Source organism: Oncorhynchus gorbuscha, linkage group LG14 (assembly GCF_021184085.1).
Source record: "Oncorhynchus gorbuscha isolate QuinsamMale2020 ecotype Even-year linkage group LG14, OgorEven_v1.0, whole genome shotgun sequence".
Classification (NCBI taxonomy): Eukaryota; Metazoa; Chordata; class Actinopteri; order Salmoniformes; family Salmonidae; genus Oncorhynchus; species Oncorhynchus gorbuscha.
In genome coordinates, this window is record NC_060186.1 from 38,497,654 (window position 1) to 38,518,561 (window position 20,908).

Here is a 20,908-nt window from a genome sequence, read left to right on the forward strand (position 1 = left end):
ATGGGAATTGATGGGAAATTATGTAAATATATTACTAGCCACTTTAAACAATGCTACTTTATAATGTTACTTACCCTACATTATTCATCTCATATGCATACGTATATACTGTACTCTACATCATCGACTGCATCCTTATGTAATACATGTATCACTAGCCACTAACTATGCCAATTTGTTTACTTTGTCTACATACTCATCGCATATGTATATACTGTACTCAATACCATCTACTGTATGCTGCTCTGTACCATCACTCATTCATATATCCTTATGTACATATTCTTTATCCCCTTACACTGTGTATAAGACAGTAGTTTTGGAATTGTTAGATTACTTGTTGGTTATCACTGCATTGTCGGAACTAGAAGCACAAGCATTTCGCTACACTCGCATTAACATCGCTAACCATGTGTATGTGACAAATAAAATTTGATTTGATTTTTTTATTGGTAGATTGAGTAAGGAAATGCATCAACTACGCTGAACTGCTCGCACATACGGAGTCACGCTAACTTGCAGTTGCAGTGTGCTTTTGATTCTGAAATAACCCATAGTACTCGCCAGATGTGTTTACCTTAAAAGCACATGCTATGAGTTACACACCAACCTCCCATCTCAAGCCCTGCCTATGGGAACATGTAGCTAGCTGTATTGTTTGTCCTGGGCCATGCATGTGTACTGATAATGCATGGTGGCTGTGCTCTGCAGTGGAGGTGCTGACCGACAACCATGGGCCTGAATAGGGGAGGGGCTGCAGCTTGCAGCCAGTCTCCACAGCGCCTCACTAGTTACTCCCAGATCCTGTTTCTGCCTCTCTCCAAATAATTCATTATTCATTGTCCCTTGACGTGTCACTCACTGCTGCATACACCAGGGCTTTTTGAAGCAATGGCGTTCTGAACAGTCAGTATTTGAGTGGCCGTTGGGGAAACTTGGGGATTGCTGAAAGAACACGTTAACAGACTTGGAAAAGGTTACTGACTTGTATTTTTTTAAAGCAGGCACATTGATCAAAGTAGACTTAATGGGTTTATTTACTTGTGTGTCTCCTTTGTTCGTTATTTGGTATTTTAGGCCACATACTTTTATTTATGTACTTCGTTGAACTACTCTAACTTTAATGCATTGGAAAGAGAACTGCTTCAATTGAACCGATTTCAATCCTGTTTCACGGCCATCTTGTTTTGACAGAGCTTTACGGCCCAGATCAACCAAGTGTTCCCAGCTGAGGATGATGTCAACAAGCATGTGGAAGACAACTGTGAGTTTATAGCACAAACACTGCTATTGTTTTACAAGAAGTCTGCAGTCTACAGCACAATGTTTTTATCTTTCTTACCATCACATAAAGTTGCCCTAATGGGCACCGACGTGGTTTTGCAGCACTATATGAAGTAATGAACTCAATTTACAACCCTAAAACTGTTACCCCCCCCCACACACACAAAAAAAATCCACTGAGGATTTAGGAATGCCATTTTGTGACATTGTGTTTTCCATTTTGATCCATCCTCTTTGACAGCTTGTGATTTACTGTTTTTTCAGGTTCTTTGATGTACTTGAATGAAGCCACTCTATTGAACAACATCCGCGTGCGGTATAGTAAAGACAAAATTTATGTAAGTACTTTTATAACAGACCTAACCTGTGTTTACGCTGCCGTTCAAAAGTTTTGGGTCCGGTGCACAACTGAGCAAGAGGACAAGGACATTAGTGTCTAGTTTGAGAAACGGACGCCTCACAAGTCAACTGGCAGCTTCATTCAATTGTACCTGCAAAACGCCAGTCTCGGCGTCAACAGTGAAGAGGCGACTCCGGGATGCTGGCCTTCTAGGCAGAGTTGCAAAGAAAAAGCAGTGTCTGACTGGCCAATAAAAATAAAATATTAAGGTCAATGGCCAAACGAACAAAAACTGGACAGAGGAACTCTGCCTAGAAGGCCAACATAACTGCAAAAGGGTTTTCTGATCAATTAGACTTTTTAAAATGATGAACTTGGATTTGCTAACAACGTGCCATTGGAACACAGGAGTGATGTTTGCTGAAAATGGGCCTCTGTACGCCTATGTAGATATTCCATTAAAAATCTGCCGTTTCCAGCTACAATAGTCATTTACAACATTAACAATGTCTACACTGTGTTTCTGATCAATTTGATGTTCTTTTAAATGAACACATTTTTTTTGCTTTTTATTTGAAAAACAAGGACATTTCGAAGTGACCCCAACCTTTTGAACGGTAGTGTGCATCCTGCTGTCTTCCCCATCAGTCTTGTTCCAACAGGTTGAACCAGTAGTGGCAAGGCCAATCGAACACTCTCATTATCATGTTAAAGCCCTGTCGCCTCAGCCACTTCTGTCTCTCTACGACTGCTGTACTTTACTGCATGTGTGTGTTGTGGTGTGTTCCCTCCCCGATGGACGGTGTGACGGCCTTGTCATTGTCACTCTGGGCTGCATGTCCGGTGGCTGATGGGAGCGAGGGCCGCTACATTGACGCGCGCACACACACCGTTATAGAGCGTGTCACTGTAACTACCCTCCCGCCCAGCAGCCACCTGACAGGCAGTCCAGAGTGACAATGACAAGGCCTTCGCACCGTCCATCAGGGAGGGGACACAACACACACACACAGCTCTTGTCATCAGTCTCCCTGCTGGCCCCTGTCTACCCCTTTTGTAATTGGCCAGAGAGCAGAGCGCTATCCTGTTCCCCACTGAACTTAATTAGGTCCTCTGAGGTGACAGCCAGCCAGGCAGGCAGGCGGACATGGATGCCAGCTGGTGGGGAGAGGAGAGTCATGGGACACTTGTCTTCCAACGGGTGGCATCTAGTGGCTGCAGTGAGAAACTGCCTTGCTGTGTTCTATGGAAGTGTTTGGCTGATATTCAGTGAGACAATTACTTTTAGCAGTGATGTGACTCATGTTTTGTTAGGTACTTGAGGAAAAGCTGGGTGTTATATCAGAAGTGTTTACCCCATTTGATGTGTATTGAGCATTTAACTGAAATGTTGGTCATTTCTTTGCTTTTTAAACGACTAATTTGCTGACATCAGTTAAATTATTTGAATTCCATGTTCCTTTTTTTCCTGTGAGCTCAATGCGCAGTTTCTCTAGAGAGAAATCTGATGAAGCCTGAACTGTGCGACGTAGTCGGGAGTTGTGGTTTCCAACATGGCAGAAATAATATTAACTACAATAACATAATCCATTGCATGCCTACGTGTCCGGTCTGTGTGGGGCAGACATGGAGAGGGAGAAAAGAGACAGAACGTGCTGTTGCTTTGCTTGGTATCTCTACCTGAAAATACATGATTTAAGTGATTTGATAGTTGGTATTCAGCAGTCAGTATGCCTTATGTTGAAGAACTACTAACATTATAGAGATGAGATGCTGACAGAATGAAATAATAAAGTCATAAAACAAAATAAATGTAATATACATTAAGAAAATATAGTTAATGTGAATAAATGATGGTTAATAAGTGCTGTTATGGGCAGTCACTACCATCATGGGGCGGCAGGGTAGCCTAGTGGTTAGAGCATTGGACTAGTGAAGGTTGCAAGTTCAAACCCCCGAGCTGACAAGGTACAAAATCTGTCGTTCTGCCCTTGAACATGCAGTTAACCCACTGTTCCTAGGCCGTCATTGAAAATAAGAATTTGTTCTTAACTGACTTGCCTAGTAAAATAAAAAATAAAATTATTAATTGTTTTATTCTGTTACATCATTCAACCCACAATGTATGGTGCATTATAGTGTTTAAAAAAATGTACTGAACTCAAAAATCACTAATCGCTCAGCACTAGTACCGTATCTTGCTTAACTACCTTCTGTGTTAAAGTATTTCTGACTTCAGGTTTCCCTTTGTTTTTTCTCCCAGACGTTTGTAGCCAATATCCTGATTGCAGTGAACCCGTATGTTGACCTCCCAAAGCTCTACGCTCCAGAGACCATTAAACAGTACCATGGGAGGTCCCTGGGTACCCTGCCGCCCCACGTCTATGCTATCGGTGAGTACTAGGGAGGAAGGAACACACAGGCTGCATTCCAAATGGAACTCTCTAACCTATATAGTGCACTACTTTGACCAGGACCCATTGGGATCTAGTCAAAAGCAGTGTGCTATGTAGGGAATAGGGTGCCATTTGGGATGCAGGCACACAGCTGTCTCTGTGCCACTGTTGTGCTGACAATGCATTACACTTTCACATTTGTCCACTGGAGGGCAGTCTATAGTAATTTTCACAGTACACTTATGCTCTGTCAAATCAAATTTTATTGGTCACATACACATTTAGCAGATGTTATTGTTGCGGTCATAGTGAAATGTTGCGGAAATGTTGCGGTCATAGTGAAATGTTGCGGAAATGTTGCGGTCATAGTGAAATGCTTGTGTTCCTAGCTCCAACGGTGCAGTTATCTAACAAATCACAATACACATCTAAAAGTAAAATAATGGAATTCAGAAATATATAAATATTAGGACGAGCAATGTCTGAGTGGCATTGACTAAAGTTGATTAGAATACAGTATGTGAACATTATTAAAGTGACTAGTGTTCCATTATTAAAGTAACCAGTGATTCCGTGTCTATGTATATAGGGCAGCATCCTCTAAGGTGCAGGATTGAGTAACCGGGTGGTAGCCGGCTAGTGATGGCTATTTAAGTCTGATGTCCTTGATAGAAGCTGTTTTTCAGTGCCAGCTTTGATGCACCTGTACTGACCTCTCCTTCTGGATGATAGTGGGGGGGGGGGACAGGATGTGGCTTTTTGGCCTTCCTGTGTCTTGGCATATTTTCAGTGTGATTTCGCGACCTATTTCCAGTTGACATTCAATGTACAGTTTGACATTGCTAATGCAACCATCCATCTTGAGGATCCCATTTGGATGATGTGGTGTGTGTGTGTGTTACTGATGTAAACACTAATCATTTAGAAGTACAAGGAGCATTCATTGTACCTTCTGCATGGCTATTGCAACCGTAGACTTCATTTATGATCCCATTGAGATACTTTTTTGTGTCACTGAGGTAAAGGAGAGTGCAAATAAACTGTCTAATGGCTGGATGTCTCTGTCAGCTGACAAGGCCTATAGGGACATGAGGGTGCTGAAGATGAGCCAGTCCATCATCGTGTCTGGGGAATCTGGTGCCGGAAAGACTGAAAACACCAAGTTTGTCCTTCGGTAAAGTCATGACGTTCTCTGCATCGTCAACAGACCGGTTGTGTCCCAAATGGCACCCTATTCCTCATGTAGTGCACCATTTATTTTCCAGAACTAGTCAAAAGTAGTGCACTATATAGGGGAGTAGGGTGCTGTTTGGGACTAACCCCAGTCTGATCTGCCAGGCTGTTTCTATTGGTTTGTGTGAAGAAGTGCAGTCAGAATATTCACATTAACTCTGACATGTTTTTTTTTCTGCCCTGTAGATACTTAACAATGTCCTATGGAACAGGTCAAGATATTGATGAGAGAATAGTTGAAGGTACATACAAATCTCACTTCCCAGCAGCATGACTTAATACCACAATGTATGGATTTGTGTTTTGATTTCTTTTCATCAATCCCACAGCCAATCCCCTGCTGGAGGCTTTTGGGAATGCTAAAACTGTCAGGAATAATAACAGTAGTCGCTTTGGGAAGTTTGTAGAGATCCATTTCAACGAAAAGGTACAGCAGCAGCACTGTCAACAGACAACACTATGATAATAGTGTTTTAAATACTATTTGAAATTGTTAAAATACTTTTGAGCGTTTGCTTTGGCTACGTCTGCTGCTAATTGAACCGGTGCTGTCTGATCAGAATACTGTGGTGGGAGGCTTTGTGTCCCACTACCTGCTGGAGAAGTCCAGGATCTGCCAGCAGAGCCAGGAAGAGAGGAACTATCACATCTTCTACCGGCTGTGTGCCGGAGCCTCAGAGGACATCAGGACCAAGTTCCATCTGGAATCCCCAGATGCCTTCAGGGTAAGTGGGGCCAATCGGCCGGCCTAAAACTCACTCACCTTTTGCTAGCTCCTTGGAGCCATGTGCGCTCAAGAAGATCAACCTGAGTAAGGCGCTCCGCAGAATCGCTCATCTACAAATCATCTTGCATCTCAAATAACGAGACATCGTGCGATTGAGATTCGTGAACCGCCGCAGCTCCTTGCTAAGGGCGATTCCCTCAAACACACTACTTGACCCTCGTATCAGTGTGAGGACTCAGCTCCTCCACCTTAAGCAGTCAGCTCAACAGCTCCTCGTTAATATTAAGGAAACTCACTCGTTCTGGTGTTTAGGATTGACATTTTCATAGCATCATTTTATGTTCAGTCACGATACTTGTTTTGGATTCATTTTTATTGTTGCGCTGTACCTCTGAGCCCACTAGATGGCAGTCTCAGCCATCCTTTAAGAAGGGCTTATTTTCTTGCCATAAACTTCACAAATATAAGAATCAATTTCATTGCGCTTTAATTAAACGAAAGCCAATTCTGTTTATAGTCAGTTGTCAGATTATTTGAGAAGTTGTACAAACTCTCTTCCTACCTTGTCCATTATTGTTCATCCTTCTGCTGTTATTAGCTGGAAGTTGTGTAGAGAAGTTGTACTTACTCCGTGCCTGCCATTTCTGTCCATCATTGGTCTAAAGATCCCTGTCAGGGGGATGAGATTCTTTTAAGACACCCAATTATGTTGTAGTTAACTGGCAGGTTTTTAAGGAAGTTGTACAAACTCCCCTCCTGCTTCGTCCAATATTGGTCCCCTCTTTTAAAGTTCCCCGCCAGGGCTCTTTAGGCCCGGTGGTTCCCAACCTTTTCCGTTCTGAGGACCACCAAATTGCGATCAACTGCCACATTTCTTAAAATTGACCAATATATTTTATCAGGGAATGTAATAGATTAAAGGCATTATTATTTATTATTTTATTTAAAAAATATATATTATAAACAATTGTCATTGTAGAAATGAATGTAAAATTGCAGAATAGCATTAATACTCCAAAATAATGGTGAACTACCTGCACGCCCCTGCAGACCACCAGTAGTTGATCAGGAAGATTAAGTGCTTTGACTCCAGCTCTTGACAGGAACAGCATCCACTATAATGGAGATAGTCAAACTGAGGGATGCAGTGAAATCTCAACTTGGACATTACTATTGACCGTTAGAAATGATATCGAATTATCAGCACCCAGACAACCCATGTGCTCTCTGTTTCACATCCAGTGCAGATTAGCATCGCATGGAATTGAAACAGAGTTTGAGCAGCTAGACAGGAAGGAAGTTGCAGGGAAAATAAGGGATTTCAGTACCTTCCAACATCACTTGCTGCAGACATTATTTCAGCGTGGCTCCACAGGTAGCCTACATCTCCCCTCTCTTCAGTTGGGCATCACTTTAATGTCAGAATTTTCTTCAACCTCTCATTTGTCATTTTAAGTACTGCGTTTGGCCATAGTTTCCCTTTATTTCTGTGATTTATCTTCCCTGCGAAGCATTCTGGGCAGTAAGCCAGGTACTTCTGCTCGACCGTGGTCCCTTGCTTCCTCAAATAATCTTATCTGTCCTACCATTTTTCTGATGATCTGGAAACGGAAAATGACATTTTATGTATTGATCACCACAATGACTTTTGTGCACAGCAGAGACCCAGTGGGGTTAGCAGCAGGGCTGTGTGGAGCTCTGTAAGATGTCTGTTATGTTCTATAGCCTTGTGTTGTGTTACTGAATATGCCCTGTCTGGAGTGTAGAGCACAGGGCTGGGAAGAGAAAGAGAGCGACGTGTGCAATCCTCCTCAAGGCCTATCTCTGTAATTAAAGTCTTTGTTCCGTTCCATCTGGCCAGCTGAAAATGACTCGTCTCCTACAAACAAGATAAGCAACCGGGTTCTGTTTTGTTATTCTCTCCTACCCACCTGGGACATTGTCGTCGCGCTCATCAGGCCCGTATCTCTAGTGACAGGCAGGAAGGGAGCAAGCGACTGAGAAGTCATTAAAAGTCGCACAAAGGCAATTTACGGAGAGGGAATAACGTGTTTTGTGCCAAATACACTCTTTGCCATGAACAAATGGTGAATGATCAAGACTCAAGTAAACAGCAAATTCGCTCCCAACTAAGTGTAATCCATCATGTGGAACGCCTGTGCAGGACACAGACTTGCATGGAAATAGAGAGACCGTGATGTGGAAATACAATCGCTACGTTTTGTTGCCTTCACATGAACCCTCAAAAGGGAATACATTGTATTTTAGTTTTTTTGTCCTACTCCACATTTTCGAAAGTTGAGCTACAATTATCGAAACGTTTCCAATTCAATTTTAAAAAACAAATGTAGTTATTACTCAACGCTTCACTCACCAGAGTTCATGCTTGGTGGAAGCACCTTTCGTAACCATTACAGCTGTAATCGTTTTTTTTTTATGAACTTCTACTAACTTTGCACAACTCTCAGGGCAGCATTTATCCATTGTTTTTGTCAAAATTGCTCAAGGTCAATCAATTTGGCTGAGTCATTGATGGACAGCAATATTCAAAACATTTTTAAAGTCTGTTCTGAGGCAGGACCACTCGGACTCTCAACACCTCATGGAAAGCTATTCTTGTGTGTCTTTGACATAGAGTACCAGTCAAAGGTTTGGACACCGCTACTCTTTAGTTTTTAGTTTTTTAAACTTTTCTACATTGTAGAATAATGGTAAAGAAATCAAAACTATGAAATAACACATGGAATTATGTAGTATCCAAAAAAGTGTTAATAAACAAATTAAAATATATTTTATATCTAAATTCTTCAAAGTAGCCACCCTTTTCCATGATGACAGCTTGGCACACTCCTGGCACTCTCCCAACCAGCTTCATGAGGTAGTCACCTGAAATGCATTTCGATTAACAAGTGTGCCTTGTTAAAAGAATTTATGGAATTTCTTTCCTTAATGTGTTTGAGCCAATCAGTTGTGTTGTGACAAGGTAGGGGTGGTATACAGAATATAGCCTTATTTGGTAAAGGACCAAGTCCGTATTATGGAAAGAACAGCTCAAATAAGCAAAGGCAAATGAGTCCATCATTACTTTAAGACATGAACGTCACTCGATACAGAAAATATCAAGAACTTTTAACATTTCTTCAAGTGCAGTCATAAACACAATCAAGCGCTAAGTTGAAACTGGCTCTGAGGATCGCCACAGGAAAGGAAGACCCAGAGTTACCTCTGCTGCAGAGGATAAGTTCATTATTCACCAATCTCAGAAATTTCAGGCCAAATAAAAGCTTCACAGGGTTCAAGTAAGAGACATCTCAACATTCACTGTTACAAGGAGACTGTGTCAATCAGGCCTTGGTGGTTGCTGCAAAGAAACCACTAAAGGACACTGATAATAATAACAGACTTGCTTGGGCCGAGAAACACGAGCAATGGAGATTAGACCGGTGAAAATCTGTCCTTTGGTCTTAGTCCAAATATTAGATTTTTGGTTCCAACCGCCGTGTCTTTGTGAGACGCGGAGTAGGTGAACAGATCTCCACATGTGTGGTTCCCACTGTGAAGCATGGAGGATGTGGTGTGGGGGTGCTCTGCTGGTGACAATGTCTGTGATTTATTTAGAATTCAAGGCACATTTAACCAGCATGGCTACTACAGCATTCTGCAGCGATACACAATCCCATCTGGTTTGGGCTTAGTGGGACCAACAGGACAATGACCCAACACCTCCAGGCTGTGTAAGGGCTATTTTCCCAAGGAGGAGAGTGATGGAGTGCTGCATCAGATGACCTGGCCTACACAATCACCCGACCTCAACCCAATTTGAGATGGTTTTGGATGAGTTGGACCGCAGAGTGAAGGGAAAAGCAGCCAACAAGTGCTCAGCATATGTGGGAACTCCTTCAAGACTGTTGGAAAAGCGTTCCATGTGAAGCTGGTTGAGAGAATAGTGTGCAAAGCTGTCAAGGCAAAGGGTGGCTACTTTGAAGAATCTAAAATATAAAACATGTTTTAATTTAACTTTTTTTTTTGGTTACTACAAGATTCCATATGTATTTCATTAATGAGTAGGTGTGTTAACTTTGGACTGGTACTGTGTAATTTTTAAAAATGTATTGTTCCAATAACAAATTAAACTCTATCCCAGGGTTAGCTTTTCGTTAGACTAAGGCAGATTTTCCTCAACTTTTTACCTGGGCTTTGCTCCTTTACATATTTTATCCTGACAAATGGTCCATTCCTTGCCAGTGACAAGCATATGCATGACATGATGCTGCCACCACACTACTTGAAAATACAGAGCGTTTCACTCTGTTTTGTTGTACATGATTTGACCCAAGACTGTTGTTTTTAATGAAGTACATTTCTTTGCAGTATTACTTAACAGCCTTGTTGCAAACAGAATGGATGATTTGGAGCAGAGTGTTTAAAACAAGACTTCATTATGGGTATGCCGATCTCCTGCAGGGACTGGGGAGTTTGTTAGGATAAAAGTAAACATGAAAGTAGCAAAGCCCAGACAAAACATTAGAGGAAACCCTGCCTCAGTCTTCTGAAAACCTAAACCTGGGATAAAGTCCAATTTTTCAGCTGGACAATTACACATTTTAATGCTAAAGACACACCAGACTGGCTTTCCAGTATGTGAGTTTTCCTGATTGGTCCTGTCTCAGGCCTGACTTAATTGTGCTTGAATTTCAGAGACAATGATTGAATGGTTCTGTCATCAATGACACCCAACCAAACTTACTGAGCTTGAGCAATTTTGACGACAATGATGTATATATGTTGTGCAAAGATTCTTATTCCAAAAACTTTTCATTTTTTAAATGTGGAGTAGGTTGTGTACATCAGTAGGAACAAAAATCTAATTTAAAATGTTTTAATGTAATTTTAAGGCAACAATTTGAAGACTAAGGGGTGTATAGACTTTTACTAGGCACTGTATTACTTACCAATGGCTTTCAAAAGTCATAGTTTCCCATATTACTGCTAATGCATTGTGTTTGTGTTGACAAACCATCCTGTACCAAGGTTGATGGGATATTCAATAGATTTAGGGCCATTTATAACTATATTGAACAAAAATATAAACGTGACATGTAAAGTGTTGGTCCAATGTTTCATGAGCTGAAATAAACGATCCCAGAAATGTTCCATACGCACAAAGATTTCTCTCAAATTGAGCGCATATGTGTTTACATCCCTGTTAGTGAGCTTTTCTCCTTTGCCAAGATAATCCATCCACCTGACGTGTGACATAAAAAAAAATCTGATTTTAAACGGTTACACAGGTGCACATTGTGCTGGGGCCAATAAATGGCCACTATAAGAAGGTGCTGTTTTGTCACAACACCACAGATGTCTCAAGTTTGAGGGAGCATGCAATTGGAATGCTAACTGCAGGAATGTTCACCAGAGCTGTTGCCAGATCATTTAATATTCATATCTCTACCATAAGCCACCTCCAGCGTCATTTTAGAGAATTTGTCAGTACGTCCAACTGGCTTCACAACGCAGATCATATGTAACCATGCCAGCCTAGGACCTCCACATCCGGCTTCTTTACATGTGGGGTCGTCTGAGAGGGTGCTGAGGTGTGTTTCTGTCTGTAATTACATCCCTTTGTAGGGAAACTAATTCTGATTGGCTGGGCCTGGTTCCAAACTGGAACCCTTCAAGGCCCACCCATGGCTGGGCCCCTGCCCAGTCAATTTAAATCCATAGAATAGGGCCTAATTTTATTTTTAATTGACTGATTTCCTTATGAACTGTGACTCACTAAAATCTTTGAAATTGTTGCATATATATCATACGGCAGTATCTTGATCCATGCAATCTTCTGTTGACTGTTCTATTTCTCTGTGTTGCAGTATTTGAACAGAGGATGCACTCGCTTCTTTGCAAACAAGGACACGGACAAACAGATCCTTCAGAACCGCAAGAGCCCAGAGGTACAGTGCATGTCTTCATCTCTTTCTCTCCTTCATGTACCTTCCATATTGATTGTCTTTAGCTACTCTGGGTATTCCCAGATATCTGGACAACCACAAAGGAAAATCATCACACCGATGCTTAGTTTTTGGCTGTCTAATGACAGATGGTTTTGTCAACTCCAGAACTAACTGGAAATGCACTTGGGCACGACTGTCTGTGCTGAGAGAAAATAACAGAACGTACTCTTTCATCCCGATCTTGCTCGCTGAATCTGTCACAATGTCTTACCTTTTTACTAAACGACCTGCTCAGTCAAATAACGATCATTGTTCTTGGTCTGCGGATGAAATGATGTAGTGACTCTTTTAAAAAATATATATATATATTTTAATTTTAATTGAATGAGACACTTAAATATATATATTTTTTTACCAGTTTTAGAACTCCCACCAGTTGCCTACAAATTGTTTTATTTTAATTTTATCACTTTATCTGAGATGTGATGCAAACAATTTAATTAAGAAAGGAGCCAATGAGATGAGCACCCATTTGAATAGATGAAAGTACCGTATCAATGAGAATTCTTTATGCTCAGTCGAAAGGAGTTCCTTGCTTTGCCTTCTCCCTTTGATTAATTATGCATAAGTTCTCCATTATTGCAACATCCCTTCAGGACTCACAAGTGTAATGAATTATTATTGTTATGAAATGCCCTGGACAACAGTATGCCTCTCTTACTCTCCCCTTGAGGGGGACATTGATGATTCATCCATTCTATGTAGTCAGGGACATCAGTGGGAGAAAATAGCGTGGCTGAGTGGACGTTTTCAATCCGATAATATCATGTTTTGTAATTGTGCTGCTGATGCCGTATGTTTTACTAGAGGTTATACTACCATGTTGGTTAAAGCCATACAATTAGTATGACTTCCATTTCTATAGTTAAAACTACACAGTAAGCAAACAAATGGAGTACTTTTTGGACTGAGTTTTTCAGCGTCTGTTTTACCTAAGCATATGGTTTTCAGATTACTCTTTTAGACTGGTAGGAACAGTATATGTAGGTGATACCTTTGGCCCCTTTTTAGGTTCACACCAGGAGAAGGCAGTCTCCAGAGAGGTGTGTGTAAGCTTGTTATATGATCATGGAGGATTGTACCTTTTTGATCACAGGAAGCACCTGTTCATGATAAATGCTGGGTTTGGCCTATTAGAGAGAATCATGTTGTGACCGATGCTGAATAAGGCCTTTATGCTCAACGTCTGTGTTCCAAATGGCACCCTATTCACCGTGAGGCCTGGTCAAAAGTAGTGCACTAACCAGGGAATAGGGTGCTATTTGGGACGGACCTCTCGTTTTATACTATGTTTACCGTCACTGTTGTTGATAAAGGTTGTATGTCTCTTTGCACTGCTTCTGCTCTATATAATACAGGATGATCAGGTGATTATAGATTTGGTGCTGTTACAAGGATTACTTTTATATTTTATGATGTGAATTTTGGAGTTTTCTTTTTTGTGTCTGGGTTCACATTGGTGCTGAGTGTGGTGGATTCCTTGCATGCTTTCTAAGTGCATGATGGGATTTTTCTTTGGAGTGTAAGACTTGAGGTCAAAAGGACCACATATTTTGTGTCCAGCGTATAGTTGGACCAGAATGTCAGAGTACAATGGTTTTTTAATGGCGTAGTCGAGAACTACAGATGCAAAGTAGCTATTAGCAAAATCTGGTGGGACGCATCATTTGAGTGCTCTGAGACTCATTTTTTTGTTGTGCATCGTCCCTGCCAAATAAACCTAAATAAATAAATAAACTGGCACTCGGGGGACAATATTCTCCTTCTATTTGATATCCAAAAGTTACTGGAAAGTTTGGAGCCAAGGAACTTTTATTCGGTACATGAAATGCAGCCAAGCAGCTACTGTATAATTGTGCTTTTAATAAACTGCTTGGTTTCCATTATTGTAATGGCTTGTGTTTCATATCACCTTAGGCCATCAATTTGACTGTAGAGAAGAATAAACCGCTCTTACACACTCCAATCACTCCAATAACTTATGGTTGTTGTTTACAAGGCCATGTCTGCTCTGTACTGTTGTATGCAGAAATGTATTACTCATTGCCGTAGAGTTCATAAACCATAAACCAGTGCAACCACCTTCAGTTACAGAATGTCAGTTTATTGCTTTCATGAAAAAAAATTCAAGAGTGTTAAGTTGAATGATGAGATGGATTCGTATGAGTGTCTCATTAGCCACAAACCCATTCAAATGTACGTCTTTTTAAAAAAACGGTTTTATATTAGGGAAGCCCAATTATCATGAAAGCCATTTATCTGCCATTCTAATCTGGTGTTTGAAGCTACTGTATGTTATTGCAATGCCAGTATACCATTGTACTGTAACCTTCTTTGTGTTGCTGGTTTTCCAGGTGTGGGCTCTACCTTACTATCCTTGCTCCTCTTCCTACCGCAGCGAGTAGGAGATGTTATGTACTTTTTCTTCCATGCAGGTTTAATGTGCTAATTCCATTTTTAAAAATCAGCCCAATTATCTTAAAGTCCAATAGCATTGCCTCATCTCGGATCTAAACAAAAAGTTGTGCCAGTGAGGGAGATGGATGGTATTTTTATTATTACTTTATGGGGTAATATGTTTTGTGTCATTTTATTGACTTTGGGGCACACCATTAACACGGCTACAATGCAAGCTTCAATCTGAGACAGTACCCCTTCTGTAAAGAGCTTGTGACCCTGGTTACTGAACCATCCTCTCCCCGTGGTTCCTCAGCACCTGAAAGCTGGGCCCCTGAAGGACCCTCTGCTGGACGACCAGGGGGACTTCAACAGGATGTGCGGGGCCATGAAGAAGATCGGCCTGGATGACACGGAAAAGCTGGACCTGTTCAGAGTGGTGGCCGGGGTTTTGCACTTAGGCAACATTGACTTTGAGGAGGCAGGGAGCACATCAGGTGAGCAGGGTGTCTGTCGGTCTTTGTCCGTCTCTTTGTCCGTCTCTTTGTCCGTCTCTTTGTCCGTCTCTTTGTCTGACTGTCTTTTTTTCTCTCACACTCTCACTTTGTCTCTCGCTCATTCACGGCTCACTATAGTTTCCACATCAGGTGAGCAGGGCCTCGGTCTCTCTCTCCCTCCCTCTCTTCCGCTCAGCGCTCATTATAGTTTCCACGTCATGTGAGCCGGGTCTCGCGCTCGCTCTCACTGACTCCTCATTGTTTCAGTTGTTTGTTTTTTTTTACATGCTTGTTTGCAAGCTTTCTTAACAGATGGCTGGCTTATAAGATGTCAGAGTATATCACCCCACTCACTTTGGTACACTAACCAACAACAAAGACACAGCTGTCTCTCTTTCAGTGCAGTGACAATATGAGTAAAGCACCAGGGCACAGGACAGGACGTCTAAGGGATGCTGAGGCAGTGGTAGCGTTTTGTCAGAGAGCTGGCAGATACCTTTTGTATTTTCCTCATTTGTGTGGTGTTTCCTCAATAAGTAATCTGTCTAGTCCAGGTATGGGACATTTTGATGGGGGGGTGGGACACAAAACATCTGAACTCATCATGAGGGGCCGCGACCAGAAAAACGAATCTTATTTTGTGTCCTTGTAGTAGGTGCGCCATTTTTCTGTTGTCCCCAGGAAACTCTGCTCTGTGATCAATTACTTTACTCTTCAGCTTTCTTCTAAAGGCCTATGAGGCCTCTTGTTGTAGTCTGAAATGTATTTTATTCACTATCAAAGAGCCACCGACACAAGGGCACTTGGGACTTGTCATTCTCTTCCCATTCATTTATTATTGATACAAAGCCATTGGATTAATTGATGAAATGTTTCACGTCTCTTTGTGAGTGTCGCTCTTTGTAAGTTCCCAACGGTTATAATAATATCATGCAGAATAATCTCATAGATTGTTATTATTGTTGTTAGGGCAAGTATATTCTTTCGTTTGGCAAGGCTGATTCATTACGATTTGAATGTCTTAGGCTCTCCTCCGCCCCTGACTTCACATTACACAACATGCTGTTTCCGATGACCCCGAGGAAGGTCACACTTTGAGAATAGACCGTTCCTTTTGAACATGAGTGAAACTCGAACGTACTGTCTTTCAATTCTCTTTTTCCCCCTCTGTGAGAGTGAGAGCGGCACAGCATGGCAGCATTTAAAACGAGTAGTTTGTACTCAGCGGGAGTCTCCCGTGGCGCGTTTTTACAGTGACCTGAAGCAAAGAGTCCAGTCAGAGAAGATGATGATCATGAGGATGGGAACCGTCCCGCTGCTCCCTGTCCCTGACATGAAACACAGGATATCCTGCCTCAGTTCCTTTTGAGAGAAGCGCATTCTGGTGTCACACGGAAAACTGTTTCCCTTATCTCCCTTTTTCCATCGTCACCACCAAACTGTACCCCTCCTTCCCGTGTCGCCCCAGCCAAACATCCCCCTTATCTCCTCCTTCCTGTCACCCCTACAATTGTCCCCCTTAAACAGTTCCCATTATCCCCTCCCGTCTCCTCCCGAAACTGTTCTCCTTATCCTGTGTCGCCCTTGAACTAACCATTTTAGCTCATTACTTTCCCACTCACCTGCTTATTGTCAATCTACAGACTGTATGCCAGATACTGTGATATAACCAAAAATTGTTGGGTGTCAGTTACAGGACAGACTCACACAAACCACGCCATATAATTTTGAAATAACCGTTTTTTTGGCAATTTTAATTTCTCGATTTGGACAAAAATAATCTTTTAAAATGCCAGTTTCCAGTTGCATGTGGTTCTACAAAACAAACATACATTCTGAAAGATATTAATAAATCCATGTTTTGTGTCCATTGAGATGTGCCTCTTACGTGCCTGTAGATCTTTGTTTTGGTCGCACTGTGTCATCTTCTACACGTGGCCGCGTCGCATAGAAACGACTAGTACCTGCGAAGATGCTGGGAAATGTTAGATTTGGGAAGCTAAAATGGCGAGGAACCTCCTTGGTTTTTGTAGAATCACTTGCAACTGGAAACGGCCATTTATAAGAGAATGAAGACAGCACCACCAGGAAATGGTTAGCTGAAAAATCTATGGCGGCGGTTTGTACGGGGCTTTCCTATGTCCAGAAAATGGACACCAAAAACATTGTGGTTATACCACGTTGGCGTAAAATCTGTAGCTACCTCTTGTCCAACCCTGGCACGGTTGGAGACTAATGAAATGCATAGCGTTAGGCAGTGATGGGGTGCTATGGTTCAGGAATAATGAAGCCTGTTTCATTATGAAATAGATTGGCAAAAAGGTTACGTCTGTGCTGATAAATCACGTGAGCTTGTTTTGTAGGCTTTGTCCTAATACTATTGAGACCAGATTGGGGTGAAGCTGGATTGCTGTACGTAGCTAGTTCTTTTTTTTTAAACGCAATAGTCCCGCAGCTAGCAAGAGTATCAGACTTTGATCGTGCTGTTTCCTTATTGACAGTCTGTCAGAATCAATGACTCTATGGCCGGAATGGATGTTATTAAGTATCGATATGGGCAGTATTGAACTGTAATCCATGTCATATGTCAAGACCGTGCTGTACTGTACAATATGTGCAATCACTGTATGCATCTTTACCCAGGGTCAGAGTTTACTCAGTCTCCAATAAAATCACTGACATTCTTCCTAACCGCCAACATCATTCTACACGTCATCCTTACAACTTTACTTTACTAGCTACTTACAACGTAACCACTCCGTATGTCTGGCCCACCAGGTGGCTGCACCATAAAGAACCAGTCGAGCCAGACTGTGGAGTACTGTGCTGAGCTGCTTGGTCTGGAAGAGTCGGACCTGCGAGTCAGCCTCACCTCCAGGGTCATGCTCACCACAGCAGGGGGCGCCAAAGGAACAGTTATCAAGTAAGTCACCATATAATGACTTTTTGAACATTTTTATTATTACATACAGTACCAGTCAAGTTTGGACACGTACTCATTCAAGGGTTTTCCTTTATTTTTTTAAAACGAATTTCTACATTGTGGAATAATAGTGAAGACATCAAAACTATGACATGGTCCTCGTGAGAGCCAGTTTCATCATAGTGCTTGATGGTTTTTGCAACTGCACTTGAAGAAACTTTCAAATTTCTTGAAGTGTTCTGGATTGACTGACCTTCATGTCTTAAAGTAATGATGGACTGTCGTTTCTCTTTGCTTATTTCAGCTGTTCTTTCCATAATATGGACTTGGTCTTTTACCAAATAGGGCTGTCTTCTTTATACCACACCTACCTTGTCACAACACAACTGATTGTCTCAAACGCATCAAGAAATAAAGTAAAACAAATCCACAAATTAACTTAACAATGCACACCTTTTTAATTTAAATGCATTCCAGGTGACTACCTCATGAAGCTGGTTGAGAGAATGGCAAGTCTGCAAAGCTGTCATCAAGGCAAATGGTGGCTACTTTGAAGATTCTAAAATATATTTTGATTTAACACTCTTTTGGTTACCACCTGATTCCATATGTGTTATTTCATAGTTTTGATGTCTTCACTATTATTCTACAATGTAGAAAATTGAAAAGATAAAACCCTGTAATGAGTAGGTGTCCAAACATTTGACTGGTACTGTATAGCGCTATAGCATTTCTGTTAAGTCACTTCCTTCTTCTCAATGGCCTTGCATGGAGAGAGGACTGCAGGCGCATCTTAAATGGCACCCTATTCCCTATATGGTGCACTACTTTTGACCAGGACCTATAGGGTGTTTTTTGGGAACCATGCACTGCCTTTTATGAGAGAACAGGCAAAATAAGGTAGCGCCTGTGTTCTTGAATTGCATGTGACATGTTTGAATTCCTAAACGTTCCGATGTAAGACAGTATGTGTGTCAATATGGTGATTCTAGCCTATATTTCTATTTGTATTGGAAAGCTTGTTTTTGTGCAGATGGTGTCAGGTCCACATGATTAGCACTCATGCTCTGTTAACAAATGCCTTACTGGTCACATGCCAGTTACCATAGGAACCAACAGATGCATGTGTGTGCGCATTTGTATTTGTGTGTGTGTGTGCTGCAGTTGTCACTAACAGTAGTGCTGTGCCTCTGAGTAAAAATAGGAACTAGCCACTATTGAATGAATATGGGCCCTTCCCTAGTCCCTGTATGTGTCCTAAATGGCACACTATTCCCTATATTCTGTAGTGCACTACTTTTGACCAGACCCCTATGAGTCCTGGACAAAAGAAGTGCACTATATAGGGAATAATGAACCATTTGGGATGCATTCCTCATTCTTGATCTATGGCAAGGCCCTGAGTGCATTTAGCCGTGGCCCAGCCTGTCTTATGCCTGACAGTGATTGTTGTATGGGCAGCTTGGCGCTCCCTCAGCTCGCCAGCCTGAATGCCAAGCCAGTCGCTATGTGCAATTACCCTTATGTCCTCACTCACTAATGTTGGTCTCATTTGTGGCGAGAGAGAGACACTTTACCACAGTAGTTAAGCTTTAACTGCTGCTTTATACGGGCCTGGCTGCGTCTTTGGGTGAGTCCTACTCTATTCCCTACATAGTGCACTATTTTTGACAAGGGCCCATATTGTTCTGGTGAAAAGAACAATGTGGGGGATCTGGTGCGATTTGGGATACAGCCTCTGAGGGCGTAATATTAAGCAATTAATTAGTGGTGTGCCGTGGCTTGTTTAATTTCTGTTTAATTAATAGCAGCAATTGCAATGTGTGAGTACAGTTACATTAAGTGACTTATAAAGGGTGGGTAAGGATTTCAACCGGCTCTCTCGGTCTGTGGCTCCACCACTAAGCGGCCTATTTTTATAACTTATGTAAGGGGGAAAGCCGTAACTAAATGTTAGCCTGTTTAGGGACTAGCTTTTAAGGTGTTTATGTGCGAGGCAGAGTGTGGGGGGGTGGGGTCAGTCCACTCTCAACCTGCCCATATGCGCAGTGCAGTACCATACTCTTAACGGTGATTTATATAAGATGTGTGCCCCTCAACTTCTTGATAACATGCTGCCGGAGATAATTTTGTGGAGATCATTGAGCAAGGTGGATAACCTCGCGCTTCATAGGGAATACACACATCCCCCGCTACTGTTAGTATTCTGGCATTTCATACCTCTTGGTTTGTAAATGAGCGGCCAGGGCTTAACCCTAGTATTTAAATGTTTTAGCTGTGGACCGTTAGTTTCTCACTGGCTGGGAGAATATAAATGAAACATGGCTTGTGGTTGAGAGGTCGAGCGAGGGCCCAGGTGTACTGAGAGCTTAAGGGGGCAAAGGTGTAAGATGAGGTGGTGTGATGCTGGTATCATAATGGGGAGTTCTTGTCTTGTGGGATGTGTTAAATGGAGATCCACAGGGGGGATGAGATAATGGATAAGTCCTGCCCGAAGAGTTTGTGTGTGGGTGTGAGGGGTGAAGGTGTATGTGAGGAGAATCTCTAAATCAACTCTCACTTCAAGACATTAGAGGTGTCTTTTGGACATAGCAGTGCTCTAAGTACTTAATGGCTAAGTGCTACTTGTACAGCATTATCCTGGTTCTCTTCCGCCTGAAAGGAAACTTTAGAAGGCAAGTGTCACTTGTCACTTGTCACTTAATCACAATGATTATTTTTGCGTCATGATTCATTTGACATCTTGATGTGACAAGTGACACTTTGCATCTTGAAGTCCAATAGCTTACACTTGACATGCAAAACATTGCACTAATGAAGAAAAATACCAAAAGATAGTTTTTGAGTGGAGTTTTCCTTCTAAGTGCATGACAAAGAAGCAATGGTAAAGCTTGATGAGAAACTTCAGTCCACGTGGTAGTCATGGTGTACATTTCACGCTCCGCTGCGTTCATAGCCCTCTCTCGGTCTTCTCTGATTATTCAGCTGAGCACTTGACCGCAGTCCGAGCTCTTGGGGACGTCGCAGTACCTTCACAGAGCTCTTTGACGCTTCTACTTTCTCTCATTGTCATGGCTCTTTATCACACCACAATCACTCT

General features: G+C 41.9%; 1 protein-coding gene across 7 annotated transcripts in view; it reads left to right on the forward strand.

Annotated features, from left to right (window-relative positions):
• myo6a (myosin VIa) overlaps window positions 1-20,908 on the forward strand; it is a 93,244-nt gene that overhangs the window by 28,246 nt on the left and 44,090 nt on the right. For all 7 annotated transcript variants that reach the window (XM_046297995.1, XM_046297997.1, XM_046297998.1 and 4 more), the window contains exons 3-12: window positions 1,195-1,264; window positions 1,549-1,622; window positions 3,888-4,017; window positions 5,089-5,194; window positions 5,440-5,495; window positions 5,583-5,680; window positions 5,814-5,978; window positions 11,851-11,931; window positions 14,705-14,885; window positions 17,664-17,808. In XM_046297995.1, coding sequence (XP_046153951.1) covers window positions 1,195-1,264; window positions 1,549-1,622; window positions 3,888-4,017; window positions 5,089-5,194; window positions 5,440-5,495; window positions 5,583-5,680; window positions 5,814-5,978; window positions 11,851-11,931; window positions 14,705-14,885; window positions 17,664-17,808 — 1,106 coding nt within the window. The remainder of the gene's footprint in view (window positions 1-1,194; window positions 1,265-1,548; window positions 1,623-3,887; window positions 4,018-5,088; window positions 5,195-5,439; window positions 5,496-5,582; window positions 5,681-5,813; window positions 5,979-11,850; window positions 11,932-14,704; window positions 14,886-17,663; window positions 17,809-20,908) is intronic.